The sequence below is a fragment of the Diabrotica undecimpunctata genome, chromosome 4 (genome assembly GCF_040954645.1).
Source record: "Diabrotica undecimpunctata isolate CICGRU chromosome 4, icDiaUnde3, whole genome shotgun sequence".
In the NCBI taxonomy this organism is placed as follows: domain Eukaryota; kingdom Metazoa; phylum Arthropoda; class Insecta; order Coleoptera; family Chrysomelidae; genus Diabrotica; species Diabrotica undecimpunctata.
The window spans coordinates 4,617,356-4,630,479 of NC_092806.1; the positions used below are offsets into that span (position 1 = coordinate 4,617,356).

Sequence of the window (13,124 nt, forward strand, 5' to 3'; positions counted from 1 at the left end):
TGGTTCCCATGGATTTTCATCCCATCAGCTAGAAAACTCGATAAGTAGTCTTAATAATATTAATCATTTAAACACCGATAAACAAACTAACTCATTAACTTCTAGTGAGATAGAAAAAAGCAGACCTGTATATTTATATGATAAAACTGATGTAGGGCCATTTCACATTTTTATTGAAAACAATGATAAAAATTTTACAGGCAAATTAAATGCAGTTAAGATAGGTGAAATATTATTTACCGTACACCCAGAAATTGATAATTATATTAAAAAAATTGATTCAATTGGACGCAACCGGATTAGAATAACATTTAAAAACTATGCTAGTGCAAATACCTTAATTACTTCTAAGTTGCTTATTCAAAAAAATCTAATTGCATATATTCCGAAATTTCAATTATTTAAATTAGGTGTAGTTAGGGATATAGAATCAGATATATCGGAAGAATATCTTAAAGAAAAAATAAAAGAATTTGATCACCATTGTAAATTCTCGGTGGATTATGTGAAAAGAATAAAGAGAAAAATAGTAACAGATGATAAAGTAGTTTTTAAACCTACAAAATCGGTAATTGTATCATTCAAATGTCAAAGTATACCAAAATATATCGTAATTAACCATGTTTTACATAATGTAGAAAAATACCAACAAAAAGTAATTATTTGCTACAACTGTTATAGGTATGGACACATGAGTAAGCAATGTAAAAGCAACCCTAGATGTCTTAAATGTCATGAGTCTCATCCTTCCGATTCTTGTTCTTTATCATCTTTTAATAAAAAATGTCTCTCCTGTGAAGGTGAACACTTCACTAATGAATGGGAGATATGTCCAGAATTCGATCGCCAAAAAAAAATAAAACATTACATGTCTGAAAACAGCTTGTCTTTCAAAGAAACGCTTAAATTATTTCCTAAAGTAACCTATGCATCGATAACAGCTAATAATTCCTCAATAAATTCACATCAAATTCCAATTATGAACGCTCCATCTTTTTCATATTCCTCTTCTCAATTGTCCACATCCCCTTCACCCCCCAATCAGCTCGCCCACCCTACAGTTTCAAACAGATATACAATAATAAAACCTCCAAAATCCAAACGACACCTCCCTTCCTCGCAAGACCCAATAGCAATAGAACATCAAAAAATAATAAAGTTAAACCCCATGTTCACCAGACCTGGCGGCATTTTCAATTCATCTTCTTATCAATCTACATTTAATACAGAACAAGGATCCAAAATACATGAATCTCCCAAAGAATTGACAGAACTAATATCAAATATAGTTATAAGTATTATTTCTAATATGAATCACAAAAATTTTGAAATCCCAGAAAAATCAATTTTAATAAATTTAATTCAAACAGTTTTAAGTTCTCTCTCATATAATAATGAATAGTTTGGTAATTTGTCAATGGAATTGTAGATCAGCTAACTCTAATAGAGAAAATCTTCTCCACCTACTAGAAGACCAGAAAGTTGATATCGCATTATTATCAGAAACTAGATTTAAACCAGAAAAGTATATTAACTTTCACGGATATAATATTGTCAGAGACGACCGCTTTTCAGCAACTGTCGGTGGTGGCTCGGCAATTTTAATAAACTCAAATCTGTATTATGAAGAAGTCACCACGAAAGTCAAATTATTAAACATCAATACAGTAGCCATTAAAATTAAGTTTAAATCATTCACTGTCACATTTATATCGATGTATGTTTCCCCAGGAGAAAAGTTATCGTTACAACAGTGGAATAATTTCATAACATCTATAGAGAGACCGTTCATAATAGGAGGCGACTTCAATGCTCATCACATTGCCTGGGGCTTGGACAATCATACAGATATAAAAGGCAAAATCTTAATGGACTGTATAGATGATAACAATTTGATATACAAAAATGATGGCTCTCCTACTTTCTTTAGGAACTTTTCGAAATCGGCAATAGATCTGACCATTTGTACTCCTGACTTAAGTCATCTGATCACTTGGAAAACACTTCAAGACCTATTCGGTTCAGACCATGCACCTATAAGGGTCGAATTAGAGGATCAACCAACTCATATATATATATAACCCGTATTCACAAAAGTGGAATTTAAAGAAAGCCGACTGGAAATTATATGAACAATTTTCGGAAGATATCTTCTCTCAATCTAAAGATATAAATTCATATGAAAAATTTTTGCACAATATGAATACAACTGCATCCTACTGCATCCCCAAATTTAAAATAAAAAAACCAACTTCCAAAGGAAAATACTGGTGGGATTTAGAATGTGAGGAAGCAGTCAGAAGAAGACGGGAAAGTTTTTGTATATTCAAAGATCATCCAAACCAAGAAAACCTACTTAAGTATAAAAAAGATGATGCCCACGTGAAAAAGATCACTAAACAAGCTAAAAGAAATAGCTGGAGAGATTATGTCAGGTCCTTAAATAGGTCGGTCCCTATTAAAGATGTATGGTCAAAAGTTAATAGACTAAAAAATAGAAAAACTAAGAACAAAATCCCTATAATACTACCGGAAGCTTCATGGATAGAAGAGTTCCACCAAAATATCACTCCACTGTCTGCAGAATTAGTAATTCCTGACTTACAAGTGAATGCGCAATATGACTATCCAGAACAAATCCGCTTCTTAATCAAACCATTTTCTGGCACTGAACTTTACTTTTCGTTAAAGAAAAATTCAAATTCAGCACCAGGTGCTGATGAAATCCATTACTCGATGCTATCAAATCTTTCAAAAATTGGTAAGACTGTGCTTCTGAATATATACAATGAAATTTGGTCACGCCGCATAAAGATTCCTGAGGATTGGCACGTTTATACTATTCTCCCGATCTTAAAACCCGGAAAATCGTTAAATAATTGTGATTCTTACCGTCCAATAGGACTGGCTTCATGTATACTTAAAACATATGAGAGACTTATTAAAAACCGTCTGGAATTTTGGTTAGAAAAGAACGACCTATTACCAAAAACTCAGTTTGGTTTTAGAAAAGGTAAATCCACAAAAGAAAGCCTGAGTCACTTATTGATAGACATTTATGGTTCCTTTACTTATAACAAAGCAGTTAGTGCTTTGTTTTTAGATATAAAAGGGGCTTATGACAATGTTAATCTCCACATTCTATATGCGAAAATGTTGGAAATAGGAATACCTGAAATTGTAACATGGAATATCATCAATTTGTATGTTAATCGATCAGTACACGTTAGATTAAATGGAGATAAGTCTAACACACGGTACACATCTTTGGGACTTCCACAAGGTAGCATCTTGAGTCCTCTATTGTATATTCTGTATGCTGCAGATTTAGAAAATAAACTTCCTCAACATATAAAAATCTTACAGTATGCTGATGATGTTGCAATCTATGTAGAAAATAAATCAATAGATAAATGTAATGAGTACCTTAAATCAGGATTGAATATTATAAAAAAATGGGCGACTGATAAGAATTTAACAATCTCGGAGAGTAAATCAACCATTGTTACTTTTACCAGAAAACGATATTCTCCTCCAAACCACCTACAATTTGATAATTATAAAATTCATTATAAAACTTCAATAAAATTTCTTGGCGTATTCTTAGACTCAAAATTAAATTGGAAAGAACACAAATTATATATTGCGAAGAACGGAAAACGCAATGAATATCATCAAGACTGTAAGTGTCAGTAACTGGGGAGCTGACCCAAACATCTCAATATTACTATACAGAAATTTAATGAGATCGATCCTAGATTACGGATCTACATTTTATGGCTCAGCTGCTCAGCATCAAACGCTGTACTCCAAAAAATCGAAAGTATAAAAAATAAAGCACTTAGGTTAAGCACTGGTTATCTTCGTAGTACTCCCATATTGGTCATGAAATGTGAGCTTAATGAACCTCCACTTTCATTACGCAGAGAATTCCTAAGTGAGAAATTTATAGTTAAAGTGGCAGTTAACAATAAACTGTTGTTGAATAAAATTGTACAACTAACCACTACATACCTAACTCATCATTACTGGGAAAAAAAGAAGCAGCTTTTAGTTGTGGAAAGTTTTCTCAACGTTTTTAGTTACATTGACGACATACACCAAATGGAAACCTAGTCTCGAAAATTAAACTATGAAGATTATTTATCTCCATTTAATTGCCATTTAAGTAATATTCTTGCCACAGATTTTCTTACTAAAATAAATCACCTTCAGTATGTACAACATCATTGGGGGAGTTATCAAAAATTATATACAGATGGTTCAAAAATGGACGGCAAAGTTGGATATGCTATATTCTACCCCCAAAAAAGTATAAAGATAAACAACAGATTACCCGACAAAATGACAACTTTCACAGCTGAACTCATAGCAGTCAAAGAAGCCTACAAAATATGTATGAATCAAAAAGAACTAAACTATGTTATATTTACAGACTGCCAAAGCATTGTAAATAAACTGAAATATAATTTACATAATTTTGAAGAAAATTATATCATCAGTGACATCATAGCACTGAATAGTGAAGCTTTGAAATCGGGCAAAAATATCATATTGTGCTGGATAAAAGCACATATTGGTATAAAAAACAACGAAATAGTAGATGATCTGGCTAAAAAAGCAACAATGAAAGAATCCACTCTGCAAACCTATCAACTTCCTATGGGTGATTTAATATCTGTAATCAGGTCTCTCAAACGCACAAAATGGCAGGGACACTACAACAATTCAGACAAAGGCAAATTTTATAAAAGAATCCAACCCACAATTTCCGTCAAGACATGGTTTAAACAAGTTTCCAACAGAGGCTTCATCAAAACTATTTGTAGAATAAGAAGCAATCATTGTATGACTCCAGTATACAAAAGAAAAATAGGACTGGCGAATAATAATGAATGTATATGTGGGGAGCTAGCTGATCTACAACATATGCTGTTAGAATGTCCTTTACATTTTATTGAAATATCAAATTTTTTTACCAAGCTAGTTCAAGTTAATGTTCAATTACCTTCTAATCTAACACATCTTTTAGAGTCAAAGAATCTAGATGTATATAAAATTTTATATGGTCATATTAATTGCTTAAAATTAAAGCTCTGACAATAGAAAAAATAATAAAGAATAAAAAAAATGGAGAACAAAATAAAAAAAAGTTACTAAGAAGATCTAAACCTCCGAGGTGTCGAATCGGGTTTATGTCTTAGCGTAGTAATAAAAAAAAAATAAATAAAACAAAATAAAGAAAAAAAAGTAAAAAAAAAGTAAAAAAAAAGTAAAAAAAAAACAAAAAAAAAAAAAAATAAATAAAAAAAAAGATACAAAAAATAAAATAGCAAAATCAGAGTAAACTAGTAAGTAAGTTTCTAACATTCCATGTCTTAACTGTCATTACAATAGTTTTAAATTTAAATACTAACAATATCTTGTGTAAAGAGAGAACTCAAAACAAATTGACTGGCCAGTTGGTTGTCAAAACCAGTGCCAATAAAACACACACACACACAATATGAAAACAAAATTAAAGATCTAATAATAAACGGACCTTATACAAAATTAACAAAGGATCCAACAAAGCCTTTGGAAAACAAAATATATAGAACTTTATTCAAGTTTAAAGATTGTTTACCCAGTTATCAGAGAAGATTAATTACACCTCATTACAGTAAGACCCCTCATTTTTATGGAGTACCGAAAATTCATAAAACGAATATACCACTTAGACCCATTTGTAGTACCATGAATTCTCCTTGTAGTGAACTATCAAAATTTTTATTAAATATTTTAAAACCAATTGCAAATAAAAATGACACATTTATAAAAAATACACAACATTTTTTAAATAAATTATCAAATATTGAATTTAATCCAAATAATACTTTAGTAAGTTTTGACATAAATAGTTTATTTACGAATGTGCCATTAGATAAGACTTTAAATATAGTCAAGACAAAATTAGAAAGTGATGATACATTGGCAACTAGAACAAGACTAAATATATCAGCTATAATGGAGTTAATAACATTATGTACTGATAATACATACTTTCAACTAAATAATGAATTCTATAAACAAAGTTTTGGACTAGCAATGGGCTCTAGTTTATCTCCATTATTAGCCGATATATTTATGGAAGATTTTGAAACAAATATTGTTTCTAAACAAAATTTAAAACCCTCAGTATGGTGGAGGTATGTAGATGATGTATTCTCAATATGGCCTCATGGATCAGAGTTGTTGGACACATTCCTAAATGATATAAACGATAAAGAAGAGACAATAACATTTACCATGGAAAAGGAATATAATAACACATTACCTTTTCTGGATGTTTTAATCTCTAAGAAGGATACTGGATACGAAACTCAGGTGTATAGAAAACCAACACACACCAACAGATATTTAAATTTCAAATCAAATCACAATATTAATATTAAAAAGGGAATTATTAAATCCTTATACGATAGAGCCAAAATTACTTGTTCTAACGAAAATTCGTTCTTGGAGGAAAAACATTTGTTAACATCTGTTTTATTAAAAAATGATTATTCTTTATCGTTTATAAATAAGGAATTTTCAACAATCGATTGAATAGAACAAAACAACTTAGAACGAGATCCTACACCATATGCAAGGAATAATACGAGAACAATAACAATACCATACATAAAAGGATTATCGGAATAATACGAGAACAATAACAATACCATACATAAAAGGATTATCGGAAAAGCTTAAAAGGATAGGAAATAAATTCAACATTTCAACAACATTCAAAACAACAAACACGTTGAGATCTATCTTGTCCAAAACCAAACCTAACAATGAACAAGAAAGGACAAAGAATTGCATTTATAAAATACCTTGTGAATGCGATCAGTTTTATTTAGGTGAAACATCAAGACCATTAAATGTTAGAATAAGTGAACATCAATCCTATATTAAAAATAGAGAATTTGATAGATCTCAAATCTGTAAACACGCATGGGATAATGAACATAGGGTTCAATGGAATGATTCAAATATAGTCCTAAAAGAAACGGATGGTAAAAAGAGAAAAATCAAAGAAGCGGCTCTAATTATGCTAAATGAGACCAATTGTGTCGCGAATTCCTCGGCAGAATGTAGTAGGATCTGGTTACCCATATTGAAAGAGGAAGTTATTAAAAGGAAAATACCAGTATTGGTAAGTCAGTAACATATAGAGAATACATCATTTATGTTTTTTAAATAACAAACATATAAAATCGGAATTTGGTGTTTATTGAAGGTAAACTAAATGCACGATCAAATACTTACCATGTTGGGATAGTATTATGAGGTTTTTTTCCTGGTTTTTCCCTCATAATTTACTATGGAATCACTAACAGGAGAATTTTACTGTCATCATGGCATGTAGTTGTCTTTTTAAAGACGAATTACATGTTATGATCTTTTCTGACGGATATTCTCAAGTTAAAGTTGATTTCATGTAATCGAATGAACTATCTTATAAGTAAAGTCGTCCCAGGAACGCAACTCAACAATATTGGCAATATCATTTTAAAGTCTTCTACTTTAAAATGTATAAGGTATGTCTGAATTGTCAATATAGATGAGTCAGATAAAATTAAATTATTAGAAGAATTTTTTCACTAAGTAACAAAAAACAAAATTTGTTTAATTTACTAATGTTTGTATTTTGAGAACGATTTCCGAAGTGGAAATTGAAACGTCAATAAACGTATTTTAACCTTTAATTGTGGCTTATTCCCATTTAAATATAAATTTACATTGTAAAATACATAATCTACAAAGGAAGTATTTAAATTAGTATTTGTTCGATATGGTTTTCGTAATTACTTATTATTATTGATAATAATATAATTGTAGCATATGTATACTTTTAAACACAATGAATACAATAATACATTTTTTATCAAAAACTAGCCGATGACATTGGCTTATTAAATCAAATAGATTACGAGTGCTGATAAACTAGTTAGTTAAATCCTGGATGTGATTATTGAACAATAGAAATAAATAATTAATGACGAAATAGCAAAATCGTTTTGCAAGAGTTTGATTGAAATAAACAAATAAAAGAGGTCACATTGAACATTTGCTATACCTAAAGGATTTTAAATGTTTGCTTGTATAAAATCCGATGTTTCAATTTTTAATTTATTTAATTTCGATATTGTGTAAATTATATCAGTGACCTTGGTTTTTCTGTCTGATCCATTCTATTGTTCTTCGATCTCTCTTTGTTATACCTAGAAAAGTTGTAGAAAAATTGGTAAAAATCCGAATGATGACTTTCTTACAAAAACACAATTTACTTTCTTCCTTCCAATTCGGTTTCCAGTCATTAAAAAGTACATATGATACCATCTTCGAATTCATGGAAAAACTATACTTGGACTTAAATAACGATTATGTTGCTGCCGCAGTTTTCTGTGATCTATCTAAAGCCGTTGACTATGTCAATCACAAAAAACTTCTTAACAAACTGGAAAGATATGGTTTTAGAGGCACTGCTCTAAAGTGGTTCAGTTCATACTTGGAAGACAGATGCCAGTCTGTATCAATAAATGAGTGCTACTCTAGTAATATGTTTATTAATTGTGGAGTACCTCAAGGCACTGTCTTGGGTCCTATCTTTTTCTTGAAATATTTAACGACATAACTAACCTCGACATTAATGGCCGGTTTACTATATTTGCAGATGACACCACAATTTTATGGCAAAACAAGGACTCTAAGATACTGAACAAGATTATTAGTAGTGATATGCTAAAAATCTTAGATTGGTGCAAAGCTAATCATTTGACATTTAATTTTTCAAAAACCAAATTAATTTCTTTTAAGAATGATCTAAACAAAATTACTCTGGCAATGAAGGCATTTGTTCTGTGACAAATTTTTAGGTCTCTATATTGATAATAAACTTAAATTTGAGCAACACACTGTATGTTTAAGCAAAAAGATATCATCGGGTTGCTTTGCGGTCAAATCAGTTGCTCACGATTTAGATTTCAAGATTGCAAAAGGTGTTTGTGTGGCCCTGATTGAATCTTATTTAAGATACGGTATTGCCTTTTGGGGTAGCTGTTCTCTTCATCATTTTAGTAGAAATTTTATGCTACAAAGAGAGAACTCAGATATTTATGCAAGGTCAAGTTTGGTACATCATGCAGGCCTCTGTTCTGGAAACATGGTATCTTGACAATTCCTTGTATGCATATCCTTGAATTAACTTGCTTAATTTTTACAAACATAAAGAGGATATTCGGACAGATTCCCCTTATAACACTCATCTAAATTATGTTATTCCACTTCCAATTCCCTCTTCCACATTAATTAAAAAATCATTTATTTACACTGGTAAGAAAGTTTTTAATCACCTGCCACTCGATATAAAATCCTCAAGCAATATTTTTGTATTCCGAAGAGCAATCAAGAAGTTTTTATTATCTACATGTTACTACAGCATAGAGGAATTTTTTGAGGACAGTTGCGCTAATTGATACATCGTTCTTGATTTCCGAAGTGGAAATTGAAACGTCAATAAACGTCCTTTAATTGTGGCTTATTCCCATTTAAATAGTAACTACTTTAACATGCCACAAGAAAATAACTTCAGAACAATATTAATATATTTAAAGCATCAGTTAATAAATTAATTATAGCCAGAATGATCGCCAATATTCGAAACGAATGGACACCAAAAGAAGAAGACATGGATATACACTCTAATGCCAAAAAAGTTTCAATATTATTTGTTTAATCACAAACTGTAGATATCTACTCTATTTTTATCTCTTTTTGTAGTCTTATATACATTATTAATTAAAAATCATATAAATCTCATTGATTCATCCTCTCGAGTAGACCTAATTGAACTACTCACTCTCCACATCCACACTTACGTGCATGTCGGTCAATTTTCTCATTTACCGTTACATTATCTTCGCCATTGAGGACAACCAAAGTATCTAACAACAATATGCAACCAACTGTCTCACGTTGTTTATATTTCAGTCTGTTCGTATCTACTCGATTGGCTACTTATTATGACAATATTCGCGTATCGGGGATTTTAAATTGCGCGTATAGATAAAACAAAACAATTGTGTAGTTCTTTAGTGAAAGTTGACAAAAATGCATAAGAAAACCACACACCATAGACGAAAGAAAAATTCGAAAGGAAAACGTATGTACAATTTAAACTTTTATATTTATACGGAAGTGATCAATTTTGCTATTAATATCTCTATTAAATAAATAAGTAAATATATTTATTATTATAATGCCAAAACTTTACGGAATCATTGTTTAAACGTTGATTAAAAGGTTTTTTTCTTGAACGTTTTAAATAAAAGGCTTCTTTTTATAATTTCCAAATAAAAAAATGTTGTACAATGTGTTTAAATATTTAATTGAAAAACCGTTGAAATTAGAATTGACGTAAGTTGATTTTTTTCAATTTAAAAAATGCTGTTGTTATCGTTTTATTTTAGGTTTCTATTTTTTTGTTTAGACTTATATTTGCAAGTTGTTTAATAAGAAATGTAAATTTCAACTATATACTCAGTTATATATATATATATATATATATATATATATATATATATATATTATTATATATATACAATAGCACTAAAGGCCTTAGAGGCCCATGGCTTGAAAAGTTTGTTCTTTCTTCATTTTCGCTTTTCTTTATGTACTGAGATCTTCTCTGGCACGATATATGATTTTTCTCCATTCCTTCTTGTTATTCATTTTTCTTTTCTGGCCTTCTAGTCCAATTTGTTCCATATCTTTTTCTACCTCTTGATTCCATCTATTTTTTCTCATCATTTGATCTTCTTATCCATAAACCACCCGATTATTCCTCCATATATCTTCCTCAGGATTTTCCTTTCCCATATCTCCAGTAAATTTTGTTCATTTTTTGTCATTGTCCATGTCTCACTGCAGTACGTTACTATTGGTTGTATAGTTGTTTTGTATAACTGTATTTTTGCCTTTCTTGATAAAACTTGCTTTTCAACATTCCACTAAGAGCATGTACACTTCTATTGCCTGCCATTATTCTAGCTTTTATTTCTTCTTTAATGTTAGGTTTACGTAATATTATTGTACCTAGGTATGTAAATCTTTCTACCATTTCGAATTCGTATGATGATCTTTCTTCTACTTCTACTTTAAACTTTTGTCCATCCCTGAACTGATCATCTGTCCACTGCATACATTTTGTTTTAGTTACATTTATGTAAAGTCCCATTTTCCCAAAACATTTGGGAATTCTTATCTCACATGATGTACCATGGCTGGCAGTAAATGGCGACAGAATTATTTCAGGAAAATGTTGTGTAGAAATAAAGTACCCTCTGACAGGTAAAACAAAATATGTGCAATCAATTTTACGTGACCTTAAATATTTATGCATAATTGAGGAAAATAATATTACTTTAAACAAAAACCATATGTATTATGGACAAGTATAATTGCAAATAGTACTTATCGGACTACACTTATTATCAAAGTACCATTTGATGTAAAATTTATACAAAACATGTTAAAAGTTTTGGTAGGCGTATATTTTTACAATGTATTACCAGTTTTATTCCAATTATATAAATAAAAAACTTGTTTTAATAGATTATTTTATTTCTTCTAGGTACTTTTAGTTGGAAAAAATATTGTAGCGTTTTTAAATAAAACTAGTGGTTCTTAATTTATATAAATATACTTATTTATAAGTTTACAGCACGAAAATATCTTATCAACTAAACTAACCCATAACAGTTATGAGTTACAAAACTATTATTCTAGAATCATCTGGAGTAGTCCATCTCCAGACTTTCCGCTGGAAGCGCCTCGAAGGCAGACGCTATTGAAAATGCCATCGATTGTATATTCGAGATTCATCCTTCTAAGAATTGTGACACGTAACCCGCAAGCAACTTGACATGAAGGCCCAGTATGGCGGAATCTACAGGACTCTCCAGCTCTGCATGAACCCCTCAGAAAGAAATAACAGTCTACTGGCTTTGAAGGACACGATCTCTTCGGATTAGTGCAACACACAGTAATTCGTACACCGGTTTCTCGGAAGATCACTTCAAGCATGCTTCTGACAATCTTCCAATCTAGATTTTATAGTGCATAGCCTATCTTGAGTAAGGCCAAATTCTTGATGTCATAATTGTACACGATTTTCTTCAAATTAGTTAGAGCACGCCATATATCCTCGTAGCTTGCCATGTCTGTATTCGACTTCCTGGTCACCATATACAGCAAAGATCGAGGACCATCTTCTAATCTCAGTACTCTTCCAACTTTAGGGTGCTGATTTTTTAACTCGTCCAAACGATCGAACTTCTTATAAAATACGGATGAGATTCCTTTAGTCATCTCAAGATCTAACACAGTGGGCTAGAGAGACGTTATGCGGAACACTAAAAAGATCCTGCTGAACTTCTGTGGTCACGCCGAGTCTAGCACTCTTTCTCTCTGCGTAATTTGGCATAAATTCATTAAAGCTTGGTCGCCGTTCATCTTTGATCTCACGTTGAAGGGTTCGTGCTTCTTCTGTTTCATTTGAGTCAGCATATGATGCAAAACGATTTATGTGAACTACTTTTGGTTTACCTTTCGGCAACTTGTTGTTCATTCTTAACTTCAGGCAGTCGACATAGTCTTCGCTTGCAACATGTTCTTCGGAAGGTCTGTAGCCAAACTCTAGGTCGCAGGGCAAACGAACTTCACGACCTAACATCAGGCAGGTTGGAGTCTGGCCTGTAGTTTCATTCACGGCCGAGCGGTATGCCATTAGGAATAAATGAATGTGCTGGTCCCAATCTCTTTGATGTTCTTATACAACTTTGGATAGGTGTTTACCCATCGTTCGGTTCATCCTCTCGACCATTCCATCTGATTGAGGATGCAGGGGTGTCGTTCTGGTCTTATTGACACCAATCAATTTACAAACGTTTTGAAAAAGGTTTGACTCGAAGTTTCGCCCTTGGTCGGAGTGGATCTCCAAGAGAATACCAAATCGGCTAAAGAATTCTTTAACCAGTACCTCTGCAACGGTAGCAGCTTCTTGATTTGGACCTGCAATGTCGATTGCTCCTCTT

General features: G+C 31.5%; 1 protein-coding gene across 3 annotated transcripts in view; it reads left to right on the plus strand.

Moving 5' to 3' along the window:
- The window catches only part of LOC140439068 (fatty acid hydroxylase domain-containing protein 2), a 62,576-nt gene that overhangs the window by 9,253 nt on the left and 40,199 nt on the right, over window positions 1-13,124 (plus strand). Inside the window, exon 1 of one of the 3 annotated variants that reach the window (XM_072528723.1) lies at window positions 9,896-10,192. The exons of the other annotated variants lie outside the window; for them this stretch is intronic. Within the exon in view, the coding sequence (XP_072384824.1) occupies window positions 10,141-10,192 (52 nt within the window). The 5' untranslated portion in view covers window positions 9,896-10,140. Of the gene's footprint in view, window positions 1-9,895; window positions 10,193-13,124 lie in introns of those variants that run through there. 3 annotated transcript variants of the gene reach the window in all.